This window comes from Macaca fascicularis, chromosome 12 (assembly GCF_037993035.2).
Source record: "Macaca fascicularis isolate 582-1 chromosome 12, T2T-MFA8v1.1".
In the NCBI taxonomy this organism is placed as follows: Eukaryota; Metazoa; Chordata; class Mammalia; order Primates; family Cercopithecidae; genus Macaca; species Macaca fascicularis.
The window spans coordinates 39,053,919-39,079,443 of record NC_088386.1 but is presented as its reverse complement, the minus strand read 5'-3'; the positions used below and the strand labels follow the sequence as shown (position 1 = coordinate 39,079,443).

Here is a 25,525-nt window from a genome sequence, read left to right as displayed (position 1 = left end):
GACTCGCACTCTTGATGGGGAAACAGATAATGAAACTAGCCATTATAGTCCCAGGCGATAAGGGCTCTATTAGGGAAAGCAAAGATGTCACTGGAATATTGTGGAGGAAGGGCCTAATGATGTTCAAGAAGTCATGGTGGGATGGTTATGGATTTAAGTTAGAGAATATTTCTTGGAGAAGGTGATTCTTGTGATATTCACAAGAGGATGAATGTGAATTTGGCAGATGGACAAAAAGGGAGAAAGAACAGCATGGGAAAGGAATAGGCCATTGGAAAACTTCATGTAGTTGGTATTCCTGGAGCATAGAAAGCAGCTTATAAGGATATGAAGCTGAACAGTAGACAGAGGTCATATGCTTATCCTTTTTTATGGGGGTAATTAGTGTGGAATTTTGTTTATCCTTATGAGATCAAGGAATCATTGGAGGATTCTAAGAGGGGATAACACAATCTTATTTGTATTTAAGAGGGATCATTTTGGCAGCATTGAAAAGAGTGGCCTGGGCAGAAATGAGACCAAAGGCAAAGACCTCCTTAGGCAATTTATCTCAAAAGGAAGTATGGAGGCCCAATCAAGGTCACAGAAGGTGAAAGGAAGAACCAGATATAGAGATAGTAAGAAAGTGGAGCTCATGAGACTTGGTGAATGATTCTGTCTGTAATGAGAGAGAAGAATCTAAAATGTCTAACATATTTCTTTCTAGAGCAATGGGGAATATAGGTTGTGATGCTATGGGCTGAGTTAAGAAATAAAATAGGAAGAACATATTTTTGGGAAAAGTGATGAGTTTAGTTCAAAAAAGCTCAGTTTGAGGATCCAGAGGAAAATTCAAGAAGGGTTGTTTCTAGACCATGGGTTTGAGTGGAGAAAAAAAAACAGCTTGAGTAATTATTTGCATATAGGAGCTCTGAAGTCATTGAAAGGCTCATTGAAGCTTTAGGTATAATTGAGATCACCCTGAGAAAACCAGTAGCATGAAATGTCAGAGTCAATAATCAAATCCAGAGGAAATGAATGTTTCTTATGCTGTCAAACTCTGGGCCAACCACATGGACTCCAATATTAGACTATGCAATATCAAATACATGGTCAAATGCCTACCTTCAAGACAAAAGAAAGAAAAGAACTCACTGTTGTGACAATACCATCTGTTAGGTGTACAACTGTTCTATAGGGAGACTAAAGAGTTAGCCATCCCAAACTGTCAGAAAATGCAAAATATAACAAGAACAACATCATTTTAAAAGAAGAAAGACAACAGTCCAATTTTAATAACATTGGTATATTCAAAGTCTTTATAGAGCTTTTAATAGCATCAGCAGAGTGTAACTTTTTTTTCTGCTAGGAAGTAAATTTGGAGAAAATGAAATCAATATCCAATAGCAAAATCATGTATTCTGTCTTCATTAACTTCAAATTGATAGATCCTGTGTATTGACCATATATTTCTTATTTTAATTCTTTGACAGTCCCTATCAACTCAAAAAAATTATCATCCAAATAAAAATTTGCTGAGAGGTACATGGAAAACAAACAATGAATCAAGAGGGTGATATATTCAGAGGGAAGTAAACTAATACAAAACAGCACTAACATGGCATTCCAAGTCTGAATTAAAGGAAAAGATGTGGGGCTCAACTTGCTGTGTGGTTACGGGAACTGAGCCTAAGCCTGACCATTCTCAGGCATGTCAATTACAAGTCATAGTTACCATTCAGTTACTTGATTAAAAACAGCAGGCTATTGGAATTGAAACAATGCCTAATGGGATATGACTTCCTCTGATGAAAATGAGTAGAGAATGGATATTTTAGTAGTTGCTGATGGTTAACTTAAATGGAGTATCCAAAAATTGATGAAAATAAAATCATTAAGGAAACCTAACTTCAATTGTTTAGCATAGCTGGGTATTGATAGAAAGAATGGTACCTTATTGAACAATATGATATACTCTTATCAGAAATGAACTTGTTTAAATGTTTAAAAAGTGGATTTGCAGACCATGTTATTCTCTGAACTGCTTTCATCCAACAACTATTGGTGATTGATCTTTTTATAGTATCAACTATATGCATGGGCAGCAATGGTGTGAAACTCTCCAATGAGGATTTAAGCAATGTTGAATATAATTTATCTGATTATACACCATTTACTGAGAATTCATTATGTGTTAGGTACCATATGAGAAGTTGGCTTATACATGAAGGAGCACATCATGTACTTAATGTAATATTTTAAATATTTTTCTTCTATAAGATATACTTACACCCTATATCTAGGGCATTATTATTTTCTTTAAAAAGAGTGTGTATTTACATATTGGATCTCTGGTCTACTATAACCTCAAGAATTCTTCCAGCATTATCATTTCAGAGCTATTTTGGTTTTGCAGAGTTAGCTTTTTTCCTCAAAGTGTCCAGCCCTTGATTTTTCCCAATTGATTTTTCTTTTTTTTTTTTCTGAACCGAAAATAGGAAGTGGCTTGAAAAGTATAAAATCAGGCAAAGGGAGACAAAACAAGAAAATAAATGATTATTTTGAACCCAAGAAAAACATCTTTAACTGTATAGTCTACTAGTCTGTAAGATAACCTCCCAAAGAATTTAGAGGAATCTCTAAGACATGAGTCTTTCAAGGAAATGGGTGAAAAGTTCTAAATATCCTGTACAAAAAATACGTCATGTTCATTCATACAGACCACTGCAATTATTTCACCTGGAATCTGTATGTCTCTTTTACCATATATGTGTAGACTAATTGATTAATGCTTGAATCGAGCACACAATTTGAAAGTATAAAAATTCCTTGGAAAATGTCATTTTTTTTCATATAAACTTTAAACAAGAACATCACTCATTAGGAAACCCACAAAGGAGTATAATATTTGGGTTTCATTTATAGCTTCCTGAATTAATTTGACTTCTTAATTATCATTAATTTTTAAGCCCTAAGGAAATAACTACACAAATATAATGTATAGATTCTTTTTCTACCTGTAAACAACAAATTATTTCATAAAACAGAGTGACACTGTTGTGAAAGTTGATTATTTTAAATCAATCAGTTCACATTATGTGACAAGAATCAAAACATTCATATTGAAAAGCTACAAATCAGTTTTTGAATGCTAGGGCAAAAAAAATCTGAAAATCTCTGACTGCATTATTATTATTATTATTATTATTATTATTATCATTATTTTTGCTTCTGCTTTTTGAAAACCTGAAAGCTTTCCAAATGCATGCAATTTTTTTCAAATTTTGTAAACATTTGCTTCTAGGCTAAAACATCCTGCTAACTTTCAGCCAAGATTATTTTTATGGTTGAACTATTAACTTCTGCATATAGGGCCTTGTAATGGGAAAATTCCCAGTCCTAGAACTCCCGTTGTGTAAATGACACCACTATAGGCTATTTGAGAGTATTGCATCTTGGTAAGTTGAGGTGTTGCATTATTTAAATTCCCCATCCACAATAAGAAGCTAATTTCCTAGGGTCTTAATTTTGGCTCTGTTCCTTCCAACTGACTCCAAGGGAAAAGTATGTTAAGAACCTAAACTTTACATTGGGGGTGAGGTTGGAAATTAGACTCAGGCTGTATCTGGGAAGAGACATTATTTATTCTGATGCATTGTGGATTTTAAAGTGTGGGAATATCCGCTGACTGATTTGACCAGAGCCACAACGCTGTATTTCTTAGATAGCCTCTCTGGTTGTTGAACTGCACATTTATTCCTACATTAACTGCTGTTATGTTTAAGCTTTCTTTTTGATAATAAGACTGTCATGTATTGCTAGACATAAACTCTGTTAAATGTCACTAATAAATACAGTGAATTAATCAATAACCGGTTCTGTATACAGAGTTTGTGAACATTCAATGCATGCCATAAATTGCAAAGTTTAAGTTTCAAGCATTTTCTTAAGAATGAGGAAGTTTCTCTGGAACAGCAAAGCAGGTATCAGGTACCTATGGCAGAGATGGCAATGTGTTCACTAGTTTATCTTCTCTTTCTGACAGACCTCACAAACATGTTCTCTTATCCACATTTGTTTTCTTAATTGCAAAATACAGCTTTTCCCCCGCCTCTCCACCTTGTCATCTCTGATTTCTTTTGGTTGTCTTTTCCTAGTTTCTCCTTTATACTCTTGCTGGCTGTTTCCTGTTTATTCTTTTTTGATTTTGTCTTCCCCTCGAGTCCTAAATGTGGCTTTCTTACAGACACAGAGGCCCCAGCGTGACTACCCCAAAGAGCCCATTCCAGCTTGGACCCAGCACAACACTATGCTGTCAGGAAGGTGGCAGTCCTTGTGGCTGCATTAAAACAAAACAAAACAAAACACAAAACACCAAAGCACTAAACTGGTCTTAATTTTAACTCAGAAAAGCCAAAGAGATTCACTGCAAACATTCTCGGAGCTTCTTTGAAGATCATGTCCATTGTAAATGCATGCGGATGCCTAACCTAAGGCATGAAAGCAAACACTTAAAAACAACAACAACAAAAAAAGGTCAGTGACCTCAGAAACATTTTCGTTCCGTCCACAAATATTCTCCAGGGAAAAAGAAAAAAGTGCTTATCTTGTACTCTTTTTTTTTTTTTTTTTGGAGCATGTAATTTTTATCAGTTTGTTTTGTTTTTGTTACTTTTTTTCACTCACTGCTTATAAAACTAGCAAGCAGAAGTCTCCCTGGAACAAGACAGAATCATAAAAGTTTTCAAGAATCTCGTCACAAACTAAACAGTACAAATTGCACATTCTTCATGGAAGTATCAGCCTTTAGTGCGTGCCTGGATCCAACTATCATAGATTATCCCAAAGTGGGAAAGAATGAACAGTGTAAAATTAGCAGAACTGGGAGCAGAGCTTGTCTAGGGAAGGCAATATGATCTGCAGTTTTGGGGCCTGGATTCAAAGGCAACGGGCAACAACTATGTAAAGTTGGATTTTTGCAAGTAAGCACTCGGTAGGATCTCAAGAGGCTGACTGGTGCACTGGATCAAATATCAGGGAAATTATGTTAACAACTACAATGCTTGCTACAATACTGTACAATGTGCACTGTACAATAGCTGTACTATCATCATGCCTGTTATTTATATAACATACACACATGCATCTGCGAATGCAACATGTATATGGCAAATATTCATATATGTATTTACATGCCATGTTTTTAATTTTTGTTAGATAAGTATATTCCTGAGTTGAGTTAGGTGTCCAGCCACTCTTTTTCATGATATTAACACACATATCCAAATAGTCACAAAATTAAACAGGTTTCATTTATAATGTCACAGGCTTGTTAATTTGAAATTCTCTCAAACTTCAACTAACAGTAGAGGAATTACCAAAAAAGAAACGGTTAAGGTATAATAATAATTTTAGCCATCCTTTTTCCAAGTTGCTATAATCTACCCAAAGATAACTAATTGTTCAAAGTAAACATTCCACTCAGACCACAAAAGGAATCCATTACACAAACATATAATTCACAGTCATTTTTAGTGGGTTGTAAACAGTTTGGAATGAGCATAAAATGGGACAAAAATCAAAGTGAGCATTTTGAAATGAAAAAGTGTTTGCTACAAAAGGTCAGTCCCTTTGCTTGGCAAACTATGTAGAAAAGCCTGGGAAAATGCTGATCACACAAGCAATGAGGGAATTTTAAAGCCAACAGCCTCCTTGTTTCTTTAAACAGACATCGGAACCTATAACTGGATCCTGTCAAACAAACGACAGCAAAAAAATATAACAGCTGCTAAGAAGGCAAGTTGAGAGATAAAGTTTTTGAGGCTAAGGACCTTCTCAGAAGTAGACTAAAGGTCTTTCTTAAATCTTTAAGCAAGGTTATGGATCCCAGGGTGGCTTTTAGGCACCAAGTCAAATATGCAACTTTGTGTACCATTCCTGTCATAGTATTTCGTGTTCCAGAAAAAAGACAGAAAGGGCAAACTTCTTGTTGATTAGCATCTGCTGAAGCATTCTGCAAAGTTGCTTATACCTGGAATTATCACATTTGAAAAGCATGATTTCATTTGAAAAAAATTGTGGTCAAAAGCATGTGACATACCATTTGTCTTCCTAATCCTTTTTAAGTGTATAGTTCAGTGATTTTTAAGTATATTCACATTATTGTACAATAAATCTCCAGGTATCATTTTATTGTTTTAAAATAGTTTGGGTGCATATTAACCAGAACCGGGAATCATGAAGGAAGTATGAGTTAAGACATATTCCAAATGATGAGCGCCAATCTAAATTATATTACAAACTTAAGAAAATTAATGTTATTGCCTTAAAACCAAATGTATTTTGGATGCATAAAAATATGCACCAATTTTTTTGTTCACCAATTTTTTTGTGCACCAAACATATTTTGGATGCATAAAAATATGTGTAGGGTAGAAATATGCCCATTCATCTAGTTAACCCTACTCTTACATAAAATATGTATTTGGCAAAATGCATATTTCATATTATTGAGTAGAAATATGACTGGTTCGCCACTTAAGGCACGTCCTTTTAGATCTCACACCAAAGAACTCCCTATATTACATAGTCACAATGTGTCAAGAAAATAACCTGCAAAATAAGGCAAAATTAAATGTCTCCTGGTTTCATAACGAAGATAAAGCCAGATAAATATATGTTTATTGTTCAGGGATGATTATATCATTTTTAAGCACACATAGTTCCCTGCTTTTTATTATTGTCATGGTTCTTCTGTCTTGTAGGATCTGTTCTTTCCTCTCATAGTACTCATCACAGTTTATGCTAACATACATAATCGTGTATGTCTGTTTAATGTCTATCTCCTCTGTATTATCAACTGGTAACACAGAAGATGACACACAGTAGGTACTCAATAGCTATTTGGCTTTGATTACTTCATTTAACCAATATTTATCGAGTGCTTACAAGGTGTCGTGTGCTGTATAAAGCTTCTTTCCAAATAATGGACCTCAACAAAGGATAGTCAGTTACATGCTTGGCATAAAAAGAACTATGAATTAAGGTCTTACTACTTGTTACACCAGTTTAAAATATATACTTTGTTTAGTTCAGGTCTCCTAGGCCCTTGTATCTGACAGACACAGGTGATCATATTTTTAAGTAAGCAATTTCTACACATATGTCATCATAAACTACACAAAGTGTTCTATAACATAGTGAAAAATGAACTTCTCACTGCTTACATCTACTGTATGTCACAATGCCTTCCTCTACATCAAACTTTCCCAACCCATGGCCCAGGGATTTGAATGGAGCCCAACACAAATTCGTAAGCTTTCTTAAAGCACTATGAGATTTTTCTGCATTGTTTAAAGCTCATTAGCTATTGTTAGCATTAGTGTGTGTAATGCTATGCGTAGCCCAAGACAATTCTTCTTCCAATATGACCCAAAAGATTAGATACCCCTGCTGTACATGCTTGTTTCCTCAAACCTCCAAAACAGTGTCAGATGATCTCATGCTTTTGGTCATTGTACCCAGGATATGAATTAAGAATTAGCAGAACCATGTTTTAATATTTTCACAGAAATTACTTTGTAAAAGAAACACAAGTTGAGCTTTTCATTGGCTAATTATGATTTCTCAGATACATGCTCTACAACCATAAAGGCAAGGCAAGGGGAAGGAACAAGTTGGAAGAGCTTTAAAGATTAACATGCTCCTTAAGAGTTTGTCTTCCAAATTTTGCTTGTATTTTCAAGGCTCAGCAGACAATGTCAGAAACCACAGAAATCAAGTTAATCTAGTTATAACAGTTGGTGACAAGGAGAATGCTCTGGCAGTTTCGAGTAATAAAGAGAACCAAATCAAGATAAGGAAACGTACTAAACAAGTTATTAGCTAAATTGGTTTACATTCAGTTTATTAATAGATTTTCCTCTAGGCATGTACAAAAGTTGCAAAATTTAAAATGTAATCACCTTACCAGGGATGAATAAAGAATGCATCTCGTGCCAAGTACTGGGTAGAATTTCCTTGGAGAGATTACAGAAGTGTGAGCAATTTGGCTATGTTTGATGCAAACAGGTAAGACAAATAACTGACTGACTGACTGACTGGATGGATAGATGAATGAATGAATCAATAGTGAGATCTGCCTTCCTGAAAATGTTTCATTTTAAATCATCCATCTAATAAGCATTTTAGAGACATAGCCACAATTTGTAGATGATTTTTTAAAAGGAGTAAAAAATAATCACAAGAAAAAAAGAGAGACGGAAACAAATCTTTTTTATAACAGCCAATGTGCCGATGTAGTGAGTATCAAGACCATTTCCCTAAGACTGTGAGAGTAAACACACAGTTTTCATTAAATGTTCCTTTCCCATAACTGGTTCATCAGCATTTCCCATGACTCTGCAGTTGAGTTTCTTGGCTGGGAGAGTATCTGGCCATTAGAAGGAGGGATCCAGATATGCTGAGTCCCAGCCATGCTGAGAGACTTGGCACCTTTATATGCTACTTCCTAATACCAACCCCAGCATAAAATGTCGTCAGAAGCCTGCATAAACATTGGACTTAGATTCACATAAATTATTTCTGTCCTGAAATGCTTTATGCCAGAATTTCGTAAAAACAACACTTTGAGTAAATAGAATTGGTGTATAAATATAAGAATATTAATCCAACAAAATGATCATAGAAAATTATAATCAAAAGTACACACTTGTAAATCTTGCAATGATGTGAGAGGTTTATCTTGTGCTTCTTAGTTTTTATTGAATATTTCCATAGGGTTCCTTCAAGCTGATGTTGCCAAAGTGCTTTGAATTATCAGTTGCTTTGTGGAATTGGAAAGTCTTTGAGTTTCATTAAAATGCTTAGGAATTATTTTAATAATCACATGTGTGATTAGCACCTGTTTAGTGCTGGATCTACAAATTCATCTTAAGAGTAAACATAGGGACAATGAAATATAACGCTAGATGTGATTGCTCCAGTCAGCAATAACATTGTCTTATTTTATTAAAAATCACCAACAAAATGCCATGAACTAAAGATATGGTTTCTATTTACAGACATTTTCTACTCTACAATATTATAATATCTGCACACCGCAAGGCTGCATCTAGCAGTTTTTTGTTTTGCCTAGGGTAGAGACATAAATCGAGAGGTACGGAGCGCTTCTTTACACATGCACACATCTTATTATGTGCTTCCCCAACGTCCTATTTGGATTTTTGGTCTAATATAACAATGCTCACACTGTTGGCACTGAGTATTTATAAGTGGATGAAGATTTCCTGAAAATGATGACAATTTAGCTATTGGAAATAATAACATTATAATATTCTCAGTGATCCATTTTGGCTTTAAGTACTTACTAAAGAATATTTATTCCTAAAATATATACTTATAAAATTAAATGAAATTGCAACTTGCAATAAAAACACATTTTTCTCTGAACTCCAATTGACTTCATTTCTCATAGACACTTCTCCCATGTTCATTCTGCAGTTGCTGCTTTCTACTCTCACTGTACTCCCTGCTCTTCTCTCTGATGTGTTGATATGCTTTCCCCAAAGTCATTCTCTTTATCCACATTCCCTACCCACTCTTCCCCTTCTTGTTATTCTCTCATTCCCTACTGATAGGGGAATAATAGGATCCCAAGGCTGTCCTTACAGTATAATTAAAGTATGAATTTCCAGGAGTTAGAAATTGCAGACCATTTTTATTATGCTTTTATAATAAAGCCAGGTAACATTGAGAGAATTAAAATGGCTTTTTCCTAGCAGATTACTGGGTAAAGATTTTTTCCCCTTGGTTCTATTGTCTTAAGAGACTAGGAGCTGGAAATGGGAATAGGTTCACCAATCCTTTTTCTGAAAACACCTCTATCTTTTACATGATATATATCCCCCTAGATCCTGGGAATATGTTGTAAACTTGTAACAGATGGTGATGAAGCCTCCCATTTTTATACAATACATTTTTTAAGATTCTGCATCTACTATATGTATCTTCCAGGAAAAATGACCTTGAATGAATGAAGTCATAGTTTGAAGGAAAAACACCCCACAGATAGAGTGGAGTAGAAATCATGATTCCATTGGGTTTTGTTTTGTTCCCTTCAGTAAGATGAAATAATTTCAGATGAAAAACAGAATGCTGAAATAGAGGAATCAAAGGTCATCTTTTGAGGTGTGTCTTTTAATTGTTCCTGAAAAACCCGTTAGCGTATTCTGTACTGAACAGAGACGTGTGGAAGGTGGGATATCACTGTCTGCGATTCGGAATGCTATTTGCTTAACTTGGGTAATGTTGGGGGCTTACCAAAAATTGTTCTGGCACAACGTCTACCAGCATGAATGTTAGGAGGGTTCTAACACTGTGAGTGCTGATATTTTATGAATGTTTTATCACTGGCTTGAAAACAAGAAGTTTGCACTTGAATCAACAGTATGTCAGACAGACAAAATATTAAAAAAAAAAAAGAACATTAGTGAGAATTACTGATGTCCCTATTGTAAAAACAAACTGAAGTTAATAAGAAACTTGATCCTCTTAACCGATTAACAGAAGTCAAGTTTTAATTGCATGGCTTCTCATACAAATCGAGTGGCACTGCTAACTTGAGTATTGGTTGTGTAGAGGGTGCAGTAATGGGGGAAACTGCTGCACATTCAGTCACCCACCTCTTTTCTCAACAGCTTCAATGCATTGCTTTACAAACCACGGAACTGTGGAATTTTCACGTTCACACACTTTGTGCAGATGAGAGCCAAAAATTTGATCTGCAAAAGAAACAAAGATGAGCTTCATTAAAATCCAAGCTTGCGTTGTTCTTTAATTTGATTCTGTTTCCATATCCACTGCATACTGAAATCTTCATCTTGCATAGGAATTGATTTTTTTTTTTTTTGCTTTATTTCCAAAGTGTCTATGGCAGACATACGAAGACCACAACTCCCTCCTTTATGGAACAGGATCTTGGCCCCAGAGTGAGAAAACTGACGCTCAGCCATCGATTAGCAGGGATGACTGTGTAAGTTATAGTCTCTCTGGGCCTTAACTTTGTTGTCTATAAAGGAATGACAAAGAATTAAGAAAATTTCTGCAAAATAATTAATCTTAGTGTTTTGGTATACTGAGTGTTTTAGAAGAAGTTTACCAGTTAATGGTTATAAAAATTACAATGTTATCAGTATATTTAGGATATTCGTTCTGCAACTCAATAGTATTTGAGGAGGCAAGTTCTAGGAGACTTGCTTTGAAGTGAATTACTTAGCATTTCACCTGCCTTGAATGCCCTTCCTCTTCTCTAATCTAACTATCACCTTTCCTTTAGGGTTCAGCTCAGATCACACTTTCTCCACTAACCCCTTCCTATCTCAGTTTTGTGTCATCTGTGACATAGGTTCTTTGGAATACCAGATCCTCAGGCTGTTAATAGATGATTCAGGGAAAAGGGCCTGCGAACAAAATGGTTTAGCATCATTAGGTTCTGCAAAGTTAGACAGGTTTAACGTGTATTTATTTTTAGAGCCTGTGATATGCCCATGTGTGCTGTGAATCTCCATGAGGGGTGGAGGATGCATTATCTCCCAAACTTATTTGAGCAACATCCTTTGATTTCAGAGAGCATGTTTCCAGACTAATATTTACGAGAATACCCACTGTGAAATCCGAGCCTAGCCCTCTTGTTTGGAACATGATTGACGCTACCTTACATTGTGTATTTACATTTATAATAAATGGAATAGACTCTCTCAAAGCAGATTCTGAGTGTCTGAATCATCTATGTTTTCAACAGTGCTTAGCACAGACTCTGGCCTGCAGTATTTACAGATAGATGTTTGTCTTTTATAACTGTGGTAAAACACACATAACATAGAATTGATTATTTCCACCATTTTAAAATGTACCATTCAGTGGCATTAAGTACGTTCGCAATGTTGTGCAACCCTCACCACCATCAATTTCCAGGTTTTGCTATTGAGATAGTATCTGTTTATTACTGATAATGAAACAAATATTTAGTGGGTCCAAGGGCTTCCCATTTCACTCAGAATGAAATCAAAGTCCCCACTGTGACTTATAAGATATTACATTATCTGACCTCCACTAATAAATGGATTTTATTTGGGTCTTCTCTCCCCGTCTTTAAATTTGTAGTAGCCCCACATTGCTGTTTCTCGTGGCTGCCAAGCACTGTTCTGCTGCAGGGACTTTGCATTTTCTTCTTCATGGAACGCCATTGCCTTAGGTCTCAGATCAAATGGTATCTTCTTATTGTAGCCTTTCTTTCCTACCATCCTTTAAAAAAAATGGCTCCACTCCATGCCATTCTCTATGCCACTTTCCCAGCCTTACTTTTCTTAGAACACATATCTCCACTTGACATATGAGACTGATACGTTTTCTGCTTAGTTGTTTCCCTTGCTTAGAATGCAGAAGCCAGGAGAGTAGGAGTCATATCTCAACCATTTATTATTGGATCCTGAGTACCTAGACAGTGTTTGGCACATACTAGAAGTTCAATAAACATTTGTAGAATGATGGACTGCAAGACGCCATCTTAACCACCAGTGGAGGTAGTCAATAAATTTTTTAAAGTAAAATTAGATAGAATAATAGATAATGCAGCATAAAATAATGTTCAGTGATATGTATTGTTATAAAGGGATACTCAAAATGGAGTATAGGGAGAATTCAATGAATCATAATTTTCATTTATTTCTTAGGAAAACATAATGGTTTGAATTGCTGACAACCCAGCATGGAGGGAACAATTAAAGCTAAAACACTATTAATAACATACTCCAGGCCGGGCATGGTGACTCACACCTGTAATCCCAGCACTTTGGGAGGCTGAGGTAGGTGGATCACAAGGTCAAGAGATTTAGACCATCTTGGCCAACATGGTGAAACCCTGTCTCTACTAACAATACACAAATTAGCTGGGCTTGGTGGCACATGCCTGTAGTCCCAGCTACTCAGGAGGCTGAGGTAGGAGAATTGCTTGAACCCTGGAGGGAGAGGTTGCAGTGAGCTGAGATCGCGCCACTGCACTCCAGCCTGGCAACAGAGTGAGAGTCTGTCTCAAAAAAAAAAAAAAAAAAAAAAAGAAAAGAAAAGAAAAAAGAAAGAAAATACTCCAATGTAGAAATGCGGAAATGTGCATTTTTATCCAAGTAATAGAAAGCAGCTCAAAACACATGGACATAGTATAGAGAAGTGGGAAATAATAATGGGCATTTGCTTTGAATACTTTGGTCAAGTAACAATGACTTGTTCAAAACACTGTGTAACCACTCTAAGAACGAATGACATAAAATATTAGGTAGCAAAAAATAACCCAGTAGATCAGATCAAATGATTTACATTGTCTGGAGATTACAGTCAGGAAGAAGAATTGCTATAAAGTAAAAAACCCATTAATTGGTTTTATTACTCAAACCAATTTCACAAATATTATCTTCTATCTTCACAGCAATGAGGTAGGCATATTGAGTTGTAAAAACAGTATCAAGAAGTTTGTAATATTATGGGGGCTAATAAAAGTATTCAAAGAATATACAAAGAAAGAAAATAGCAGGTGTCATAAAAGGTACTGAATGCTAAGAAAAATGTCCTTTAGTATAAGGTCTTTCTGTGTCATTTAGTGTAGATGTAGTATGCAGTGTGTGTGTTTGTACAACAGAGAGTGGGAGACAGAGAGTGTTAGGAGAAATTGTTTTGTTTTTGTTTTTGACAGGTGGATATAAGAAGATACAGAAAAGAGCATTCCAGGTCTCTTTTATTCATTTAGTTATTTGCAAAAGAACATCTTGAATGACTACACTCTGTTTAGAGCTAGGAAAGGCACTGATAATATAGCAACGAAGACTCATTCCCTATTTTCTAAAACTTTGCCCGGTAGAAACAGTATGTAAGTAAACAGGTAAGAACACTTTATCATGAGAAAACTGTTGTAACTGGGGAAACGCAGAGGCAGTGTGGGAGAATGTGGTGCAGCACCAGACCGGCCTTGAGTGCTTCCCTTCTCTGAATAACTGAATCCTCAAAGATAAGGAAAGACAAGCAAAAGAGGGAACAAAGAGCATTTTGGGAAATGAAAGGAAATAAACAAATGTTTGAATGATGGGAAGAATGATAGGAAGACTGGGGTGTGCTAAGGAAAACATTCACTCTTAGAGAAATCTTGATGTATCAAGTTATAAAAGAGATGGAGGTTATGTTATAAAGCATCTTAAATTTTGCCAGGTAGGTTAAATTATTTGAGAGTGTGCAGATACCATTGATTTTCTACATATAAGTAATTCCTCTCCCACCTTCTTTCTTGTTTTTAGAAGCCACTCATATGACAGAACCTGAAAATCATCTTTATTGATTTTTACCTGCCCTGCAGCTTTGGGTGATTAGATAACTCTGTCAATGAAATGTCTAGAAAAGTGACTCAGGACCATATAGGAAAAGATTTATTCCCCTGAAGAAAAGAAAGGGATATGTAAGAAGTCTTTTTCCTTTTTTTTTAAATCCATCTTTGAATATCATTTTGCAATGATGTGATACTTGGAGCTATTGCAGCAATCCTGTCACCACGAGACAATGAGTACTAAGAACAGCAGCTAATGTATTAAAAATAAGCAACAAAAACCTGAGACTCTGAAGACATGTCTGAGCTTTTAAACCAACACTAACATACCTTCTCTAGACTTATTTTTATATGAAATAACTCATTTTTAACTAGGTATTCCATTATCTGCAGCCAAAAGCATATGATATGACATTAGGAAGTGATTGTGGTTTTTGAGTAAAATGAGCATTAGAATCATACTCTACTTGAGAAGGTTTACTTGGTAGTACTTTGTAGAGAAAAGGGAGGGCGGGGGGTAATATAGTGGGCAAGATGAAGCACAAGGAGATTAGTTAAACGACCAATGTGATTGCCTAGGAAAGATGTTATGAAGACCAGAATCAGGATAAGGGTGTGATAGGTGTAATCACTGTACACAATCCATCTTGTGTTCTCTGAATTAGATGTATACATTCACCTCCTTTGCCATGGAACCATCTGGTACAACCCACTAGAGTGTGCAGTGTTTATTTTTCCCCATTTCTTTGATATTGGGCTTGGCCAAATGTCTTCTTTGGAATGATGTAATGTGAGTGGAAATGTGTCAGTTCCAGACTGAGGCCTTAAGACGCATTGCAGATTTCTACTCACCCTCTTGCTTCTCTGCTATTGCCAAAGAAGAGCTTCCTTGGGTAGCTACTGCCCCTTCAGCCTGGGCTCCAGAATAAATACATATGGCATAGAACTGAGGCAAACCCTTAGTGAAGAGACAAGTCCAGTCAGACCTGCAGCTTAAAGCAGAGCAGTCCAGTCAAGCCTGCACCACAGACACATGAAAAATAGATGCTCCTTTTCATATGCCACTGAGATTTTATGTTTGTTTGTCACGTAGCAAGAGCTTACTCATATAGGTGGTGATGAGTCCAGGTTTTTGGTGAAATATGATCTAAGCTATGCTGTGAGAATGAAAACAAAGAGGATTGGCAGGACATGGAAACTAAAATTGAAGAGTGAACAAAATAGAAAAAAAGTTCTAAATTTGCTAAGAATGTGGAGTTATGCCTTCAGTTTAATTTCAATCCTCAGGAGGAGTCTCAAAAAAAATTACTTTCACCTTAAAATTTAAACTATTTATGCCTTACCAAATTTTATGGCACCACTTCTGCACTCTCTCCAGATGAATCCAATTCTATCCAATTCCATTCGGTGACTCTTTAGTGAACACCTACCATGTGCTCCGTGTTGTAAAGAATGCAAAGATTGCTTTATTCATTCAGTAATGATTTCATGCAGGTTATAGGCTATACACTGTGTGCCAGCCTGAAAATGTAATGATGCACCATCTCCTACAGTTTAGGGGCACAGAATAACTCTCACAGGCAGCTACAACATGATGTGACTAATGCTATTGCAGATATGTGTAAAAATAATAGAGAGGGTTTATTGTTCACTACACTAAGCCAAGCAGAACTCAAAGCACTTCATATATTCTAACATTGAATTCTCACATGCACCCGCAACCCTTTGAGCTTTGATACTATCATCATCTTCACTTTACAGAAGAGGGAACTAAGGCCCAGAGATATCGAGTTATTTTTGAAAGGTCACAGAGCATTAGGCTCTTGGGGGAGGGAGGATGGGGACCTGAACTAAGACAATAAACCTGACATGGCAAGAAGGGGTGATTCAGAGGGATTTGGCAAGTGGGTGTAGCAGGTGAGCCGATCCACCAGGTGAAAGTGACTTCCAAGCTCCTTGCTTGAGTGGAGAAGACAGAGACATAGTTACTTGAGGGTCTTGAGAATGGAAATGGAATTTAGACATTAAGAAAAGCATTTCAGCACTTTGGGAGGCCGAGACGGGCGGATCACGAGGTCAGGAGATCGAGACCATCCTGGCTAACACGGTGAAACCCCGTCTCTACTAAAAAATACAAAAAACTAGCCGGGCGTGGTGGCGGCGCCTGTAGTCCCAGCTACTCAGGAGGCTGAGGCAGGAGAATGGCGGAAACCCGGGAGGCGGAGCTTGCAGTGAGCTGAGATATGGCCACCGCACTCCAGCCTGGGCGGCAGAGCAAGACTCCATCTCAAAAAAAAAAAAAAAAAAAAAAAAAGAAAAGCATTTCAAATGCAGCAGAATGGTAATGAGAGATAAAGATGAAAAGTGTTCGCTGGATTTGGGCAATTTGAGGATATTAGTGACCTTAAGAAAAATGGTTTCAGTAGAAGAGTGAAACTGAAAGGCAGATAGTTGTCATTAAAGACTTGAAGAGAAGGTGAAGAAATAGAGACAGCAAATAGATTCCTCTTTTTAGAACTTCAGAGGTGAAAAGGCTAGCATATGGGGACTAATTAGTTATAAGAGGAGATGAGACCTGGAGAAGGATTTTGAGTTGTAGTGAATAGGAGAGAATTTCAACTACAGGGTATTTTTTTATTGCCAGGGAGCTGGGTGTACACTGCTGATTATTTTTAGTGGTTATGATGTTGGAAGTGGGGGAGGTACATTACTGCCACTTACTGGGTGGTCCAGGCAAGTGCACCCAGTCCCTCACAAAGGAAAAACTGCCATTGGTGTCTTGGTGAGTAAAGAGACTAGACATCGTGAATTTCACTAGATAGAGGGCAAATGTTTGCTTTCCCCAGTTACCAACAAAGCCAAAACTGTTATTCTCACTTACAGCTCTTGAAACTTGCTGTACTCTCCCAAGAAGGTGGGGCTCTGGAGTACAAGAGCATAGCATCCCAGGAGAACTTGGTTACATCAAAGGTCACCATGTGCCCCAAGCTTGACCAAAGGAGCAATGCTCCTTCTACAAAATTTAGCATTTGGATACTGAGAGACTAAGGTGATTGTTTCTAGGGATGTGAACTCTAGGCTGCCTACACTTAAACCCTGGGGGCTGGGACAGCCATTTGGGAAGATGCTTATATGCCACAGATGAGTGGACACAAGAACTAGTTTGCAGGAAGAGGCAAATGGAACAGATCCAACTCAACTCCTGACTTTCCAGTGCCTACTCCAGGCACTTTGTATCCTTGCCATGGTGCTTGCCATACCCATGTCATGAGCTCCACGAATACCATGAGATCCCCTCCTACCCATGTCAATAGAACTCTTGAGTAAATTTGTTTATTGCAAGCAAATACATTTGGCAAAAATATGGATGTAGCATTGTCCAAACGTTTCAAGAAAGGGATTATGGTCACAATAGGAACAGGTTTGGCAAAATAGCTCAATGGGATCCACTGCTTACAGATGACACTGGCTAGGAAGAGTATGGTAAATATGAATTGGTTTTGCTGGTCTTGTGTCTATTCTCCTGTCCTCTGGCAAGAACATCCTGAGATTCCCTTGGGGATGGTCCTTTCTCATTTTGCTGCCATTTGTTTTGGGTAGTGATGATTCCACCTCCTCCATCTCCAGTGACAAATATGCATTTTATCTTCTTGGCCACAGTAATTGATTCAGACATGAACATGTGGCCTGAGCAGATCATGTCAAGTAAATCCTGAGACTTTTTCTGATGTTACTGGGAAAGAGGAACCCTCTTTCTATGACAGATGTTAAACTATGAAGATATGAATCTGATCTTCTAGAAGTTATGCTGCCACCTCTGGAAGAATGGAAAACAGAGCTGAATGATGGAAGACAAATATTTGATAGCATTTTGAACTTCTAAATCCAGTCATACCTGAAGCTATCCCTGTCCCTTGGACTCTTCAATTAAGTAACTCAGTAAATTTCATTTTGACTTTTACAGTTTGGACAAGTTTCTATCATTTACAGTGGAAAAAATCTTGACTACAACATTAGCCGTTGACAGACAATGAATTAGATAATTGAGAAGAGATGATAATGCACATCAGATGGCTTTGCAAAGTCAATAGTGCTATCCAAAGAAAGGAAATCATAGAGATTTAACTACATTGTCGTTGTTGAATTTAAGTGCTGTTGTAGGATTGCTCTCCATTTGTAAATCTAATACACCTAGAGTTTCATACACCAAGCAGGACAATTCAATGATAGAAATATATTTGAACCACGGAAACTTCTATCTTAAAATAGTATTAAAAAAAGGGAGGGAGAGAGAAGGCATTCTGTTTTCCAGGCAAGCCTTAATGAACTTTATCCCCTAAATGCCCATGTCTCTTGTCCTGGAACAACATTAAGAATTATTTCTATTCACCTCTTCACTACAAAAAAAAAAAGGAACACTTCCAGAACCCTGAGTTCCTGACTTCCCACCTATATTCCCATCTGTGTGCTCATTGGCAATCCTTTCTTCCTGTCTTAACAACCATAAAAATATGCATATTATTTAGAAAACAGCTCTTGCTAGGGGAGCCAACATTTTTGGAATCTTCTGCAAATGCCTGTGACCTTGGCCAGTGTGATCATTCTACCTTCATCCCACTGTTTCAGCACTTATAACTGGGGTGGCAGGATATACACTGGTTAGAAAAAAAAATTCATTTTCTGCAAGTTTTCTTTGAAAGCATCCTTTGGTGAGAAAAATAAATAGACCTTCCACATGACTGCCCTTATAAATCATGTTGTTTATATAATGAATTAGTGTTTAACTAGAGAATGGTGGTTTTTAATCTTTAAGCTCTCAAACTTTTGACCGATTTAGTTAGTTCATCAGCATAACCAGGTTAAGTCTTCCAGATTACAAATTAGTTTCATTCTTCCTCATCACTGCTATATGTTTTTTGACAAATTACGGAAAGAACACCCAGTAATGAGATCTGTGTCAGTTAGATTCCAAATGAATCAAAACTACGAGGATAACTGCTCAATAGAGGCAGTTAAATGTTCAAATAATGTGACGGTGTTATCATCATTTACGCAGGAGACAGTCTCCACAGGCTTTTCAAAAGGATGTGACTCTGCTTTCAGGAGAGAGGGCCGTTGCAGAGATTCTAGTAAACTTTAAAAAGGAAGAACAAAGCACCTAGAAGGACACACGCTTGAGGAATACAGAGGGAAGCAGAAAACAATAATGGCAGCCCGAATGGCTCAGTCACAAAAACAAATCAATTATCCAACTATCATGGTAGTGATGTATATTGGTTAAGGTTTCTGGCTGCAAGCAACAGAAAAACATAAAAACACTGTGGCTGTGTTAAGCAAAGGAAAGTTTATTTGAATGATGTTGAGGGGTGGAAGTAGGAAGGAAGTCAATGAATTTATGAGAGGCTAGAGGACCAGTCTTGGAGATATTTCGAAATCAAGATGCTTAGCAGAGCCACGAAATTGAAAGAAGAAGAAAAAGCGACTGTCTTCTAACTCTGGTAGCCGGGTCAGGGTGCTCATTTCATGGCCACCACCAGCATCAGCATTGTCATAGTAACTTCCAATCATCAATCGCTTTAGATTGGAAGTTTCTCTAGATGATGCTTCGTTGATCAGGATTACGTTATAAAAATAATGGGTGGGGAGAGAAAATACAGCCCTCGTAGTTTCTATAGTAGGTAGCATTCACTTAGAATTTTTCTCCCACAGAAATGCTACACATACGGGCAGATTATTTCCTAGTAATTTGCTATAATGGAGAGGCAGTGAATATTGGAAGACAAAACAGAATTCAAAACATGGGTGATTTCAGCAATTTAATAATTCCATCTTCTGATTTTAAACTATAGATGACATTTGTTTTTCCTTTTGAGAACTGGTATTCAGCCCAAAACTTTTAGATTGCTTATCAAAGCATGCTGTTTCTGTTTCTACCTTTTTTTTTTTTTTTAAAAGACAGAGTCTTACTCTGTCGCCAGACTGGGGTGCAGTGGTGCAATCTTGGCTCACCGCAACCTCTGACTCCCTGATTCAAGCAATTCTTCTGCCTCGGCCTCCCAAGTAGCTGGGATTACAGGCATGCACCACTATATCCAGCTAAGTTTTGTATTTTTAGTAGAGATGGGGTTTCACCACATTGGCCAGGATGGTCTCGAGCTCCTGACCTCGTGATCCACCTGCCTCAGCCTCCCAAAGTGCTGGATTATAGGCATAAGCCACCATGCCCAGGCTCTACTCTCACTTTGTATATTTTCTCCAGTTCTGTTCCCACCATCTTTTCTTTTCCTTTAAAATGCTCATGACATGAGCCCCATGTCATGTAACTTTCCTAAAACTTTGCTGAGAATATTTGGGTCTCATCAAACCTAACAGATTCTAAAGTCTCTAGTGATAATAACAATACCTACTATGGAGAGACTAGCCTGGGGGGAAGAGGATCTCTCTGAACAAGGATAGCTAAGTTGCTGTAGTTTTCAACTGAAGCTGGACATTTGGCTGCAGGGGTAGCATCCTTTGACCAAGGCAGCCCAAAGATGAGTTTCAGGGATGGGACTGATAGAAGACCAAAGTTGTTCCCAGCCCTTTCTATTTTTTCTCTTTATTCCTTTTTCAGGCTTCCAGCAGTCTTCAGTTTTCATAGTTTCACTCTCAATCCTAAACAGTACTTCTGTGAAGTACCCATTGGCCCCTTGTTTTCAGCTCCTAAACTCACCTGCAAATAGATGTCAACCCAATTTTGGTCTGACTAGTGCAACAGGTATTTTGGTGAGTACACCAGCCAGGAAGAAATTTGCATCTTAAAGAGTTATTAACCCACATGGGACAATGCGCATGAAATTCTTCTATATTTGTCTACTCAAGGCAAGAACTTTGTCAATACTTTGTACCTACCTCTCCCACCCTCTGCTAATCTAAAGCAACATCACACACACACGTACATCAGCACACAGAATCACAATGGCATAGAGAATGGTTTGACCAAGTAAATCCTTTATGCATTTTTTGATTTCTTTATTGAATCTAACCATCTGTGAGTATTTTTCAATGCCTACTGGGGATGGAGTAGTGAGAAGAACACTCTCTGTCTTCACAGAGTCTATATGTAAGTGAGGAAAATAAACACGAAAACACATTAACATATAATATAATGTCAGATGGTGATAAGTGCTATGGAAAAAAATGAAGCAAGGCAGAGAGACAGAGAGCTATTGGTGCTGCCAGGGAAGGCATCTCAGGCAATGGCATCTGAGCAGAGACCAGTGAAGTCACCAACTGAGCCGTGTAAATACAAAGGGAGCAGCAAGTGTATAAAACTGCTGGTGTAAGTCGGGTTCCTTAGAGGAGGAGCAGGAAGGCCTGGGTGGCTGGAGTGGGGTGAACAAGAGGAAGTATGGCTGAGGACAAAACATAAAAAGTAGCCTCAGGGTCAAAACATGTAGTAACCTATAGGTCACAATAAGGACACACATTAGATATTAAGAATGAGTTTCTTCTAAGTAATTGGAGATTATGGAGGAGGGGAGTGACATGATATGATTTACATTTATGAATGATCCTTCTCATTGCCGTGTGAAGCCTAGATTTAAGGGGGTTAAGATGAGAAGTAGGAAGGTTAGTCAGGGGGGAAGTGAAATACAGGAAGAGAGGATGGTGCTTGGATAAGAATGATTGCAATGGAAGTAACTAAAAGTGGCTGAATTTAGAATATATTTTAAAGTGGGATCTGCTGATGAAGAGACAGAGTAGAAAGTGGGGGTGACCCCAGGTGGCACATGGCGGTGATATTTCCTGAGACAGAGGACACATGGGACTTGAAGAATCAAGGATTACTCTAGATAAATCTGAGATGTCTACCAAGCACCTCAAAAGACATGAAATCGATATTTGAATATGCAAGTTTGAAGTTAACTGAAATTTTAAGTCTGGAAAGCATCAACCTCTAGATGGAATTTGAAGCTGCATGAATGGTATAGTTCAACTCGAATGTTTAATGTCCAATAGTCTGAGAATAAGAATGAAAAGAGAAAAGAAGTCCAAGGCCTTAACATAGGGGTAACCTAACATTCTGAAGATGGGGAGAAGAGCAGGATCCACCAAAGGGGCACTCACTGACATGACAGTTTCAGTAGGAAGGAATAAGAAGCTGTAAATAATAACTCTAAAACCACTGCAAGATTTCATGTCCAGCTTCATTTCCTTATTTCTTTTTAACTCCTGGAAGTACGGTGTTCAGTAAAATAGTATCTGTTCTACTAGATAACAGCTCACAGTCCAGTTGGAAGATATTAAAATAGTGAAATTACACTTTGGGATGAAGAGAAGGTAGGACTAATTGAGAATGATGAAGAAAGGGATAGCTTTGTGGCACTGGTAACAGAGTTGGAAGAGTAAAAATGAGTACAAGTTTACTAAGTAGAGGAAGCTACAAAATGATATTCAAGGTGAACAAAACTTTACATAGTAGGAAAAGATGAATGCTATTTCTTCTACTTGTATTTATATTTATTGCATTCATTATATTACATGCCTTCTGGTTGCCTAATGAGTGCATAAATGAATGTATGAATAGATAAAAAGATAAGAGAAAATTTACAAAAAAAATATTTCCTTTGATATTAAAACAGCTTATTATAAAGAATGTTTTTATTTTTTAAGGCAATATACCCTAATATTTCAATATTTTTTCTTACAGACCACAGTAGTACAAATTAGTCTAATATTTTCTCTCTGGGTTGTAGTCCCAGAAACTGATTTCTATCTAAAGATTATAATATGAGCACTTGAGTATGAAGGAAATGTATTTTCATTCAGTTTGCTTTCATGTATTTTGAATAATTAACATGACTAAATTTTGTTCAGCTGACTGTTGATGTACATTGTGGATTGGTGATATTTTCTGCTTTTCATTTGCCTATCATCATCTCATGAGAATCACAGAGGGGGACAGAAAAGGAAGGGAAGGGTAATACAATTCAAATATGTACCTTCTCCCATATTTGTATGCTCTTTACATACTTTGAATAGAAAACTGTCCATGAAATTCACATGCTCAATTATATAACTTACTATAATTAATCTGAAGTTAAAACTTATCAATTAGGTTGTCACTTACTTGACTAAGTAGAAACTTTACAGGGGGATTAAAACAACTGTGAAATTATTAATTGCATTTGTTTGAGTGACAAGTCTAAGGAGAAAATCTGATACACAGAATTTATTCAGGTAATTAAAAATACTAAATGATTCATCTTTAAAGCACAACTTATATAGACTAAAGCTGGAAGTGTCATTCAGTGATTGAGAAGAGTTGAAAGATTGTTTTTGGGTGGGGAAAGTATAGAAATTTTACTCACTCTAGATTAAAGTAAAACCTAGGAAAGAAGACTGCACTTTTCCTAATATCAGCATAGATTTGTTAGAATCCCAGGTGGTACGACTTCAATTTATTTGCATGAATGCATAGTTCAATAAGAAAAGACTCAAATTTAGTTGGAGTAAAACTGCTTAATGATTTCAAATATTACTTTAATATATTAATATAACAGGTTTGAATATCGATAATAGAGTCTCTTTCATTTGGGTCTTAAGGGTGTTCTCAAAGCCACTAACGCTGAGTGTTAGGTATGCACTGAAGTATCTAAGAGGAAAGTACTTTAGGTTAAAAGCACTTTCCCTCTCAGCCTCGGGTTGAAAGCTATTTCAGGATTCTGTTAAAGGCATTCTTTAGTCTTCAGCTTCAGCTTAAAAGTGGCTTTGATGAAAAGTGCTTTGAGGCAGGTAAAGGATTTTTTAATAAACCATATTAAGAGCCAGGGAATCATGTGGTTCTGTGGAAGGGCTGGCTAGTTCCATGGAGGTGTGATGTAACCTCTGCTCAGGAATGTCCATTCCCCATGGGCTGTTCTGAGCACTGTGGTCCGCTAGTTATTCCTTGCAAAGAAATTGAAAAACATTTCCAGGAATGTAATTGGAGAGAAGCAGTTATGAGCCCAAATTAGTAGGCCATGATGCATACATTTCCGAAAACATTTTGTCTCATTTGGGCTTGCAGTCAAATACAGTGTGTGTTTCCCATTTTTCAGTTTCTACTGCGGAAAGTGACATTGCAACAACATTTCTAAAACGCCTTATCCTGTCCTAAAGTTGCCCACCAAATTGAATGAATAGGTATCATGTTGTGAGATGCTGCTTTATATATTGCTCATTTTCCAAGTTTGTTGCATGCTTGAGAGTTATGTTTCCAGCTACTGGGACCTCTTACGGAAGGAGAGGACATAGAGAGGGAATGGAGTATCTCAGTTGGATCTGCCTACTGAATTGGCAGAATGATGTTCACCACCATGGATGCTTACTTGCAAGAGTTGATATTAGTTGGTAAAAGACAGTCAGGAGAAATTGTGGACTCCTGAGATATGGCAAATGGCACATGTACTCTGGCTAAGTCCCAGGGACTAGGTCTAATTTCTGTTGAGGAAAGAGCCTCAGACACAATAGAAAGAAGCTACATTCTCACTTGGTGAGATTCAATGAGTAAGAGTTGTTGCTTCAGGCCCTAAAAAATTAGGTGCACTATGCAGGCAGGGTGGGGAGAAGAACAGCCTTTTTGTTTCCTTTGGAGACAAAGTGGACTAGAAATTCAGTGGGATCCAGAGGGATGGAGCACATTCTGGCACATGGAAGGTTTTGCAGGCTTAGGAGCCCTGGCGAGTACCTGGGCAGGGCAGCAGGTAACTCTCAGAAGGTGCTGGCTACACAGCCGAGGTGAGGTGCCTTCTTCAGGCAGCTTGTGGGTAGTAAGGGTATAAAAGAGAAGGAAATGAGAGAGAAGAACACGATGGGGCAAAAGACAGTATTCATCAAATTGTGTAACACATTTCAGGAATTCCTTTGAGTTGCTGAGGAAGCAGAGAAAGGCTGTGTTGTGATTACACAGGAGGGAGCCATGACTTGGGACATTTGTGCCATAAGGTCAGTGTTACCCATTCATACGTATCCACAGCTGCAGAGGCCTTGGTCATTTCAATTACACAGGAAATAACTCAAAGTAGATAACAAGTACCAATTCCATAATATAGCCTTCTAGTGTGTCTTCTAGTGGAGCCAAGTTTTGGGGGTATGGAGCTGATTTTCTTGAGGCAGAATATTTCCTTCCAAGCAGGCTGGAATGTCTAATTTTGAAGG

The 25,525-nt window shown here is 37.4% G+C and overlaps 1 protein-coding gene across 5 annotated transcripts in view; it reads right to left on the bottom strand.

Moving 5' to 3' along the window:
- Positions 1-25,525, bottom strand: part of ARHGAP15 (Rho GTPase activating protein 15) — a 629,485-nt gene that overhangs the window by 225,929 nt on the left and 378,031 nt on the right. For all 5 annotated transcript variants that reach the window (XM_005573073.5, XM_045368219.3, XM_005573075.5 and 2 more), the window contains one exon: positions 10,662-10,760. In XM_005573073.5, coding sequence (XP_005573130.1) covers positions 10,662-10,760 — 99 coding nt within the window. The remainder of the gene's footprint in view (positions 1-10,661; positions 10,761-25,525) is intronic.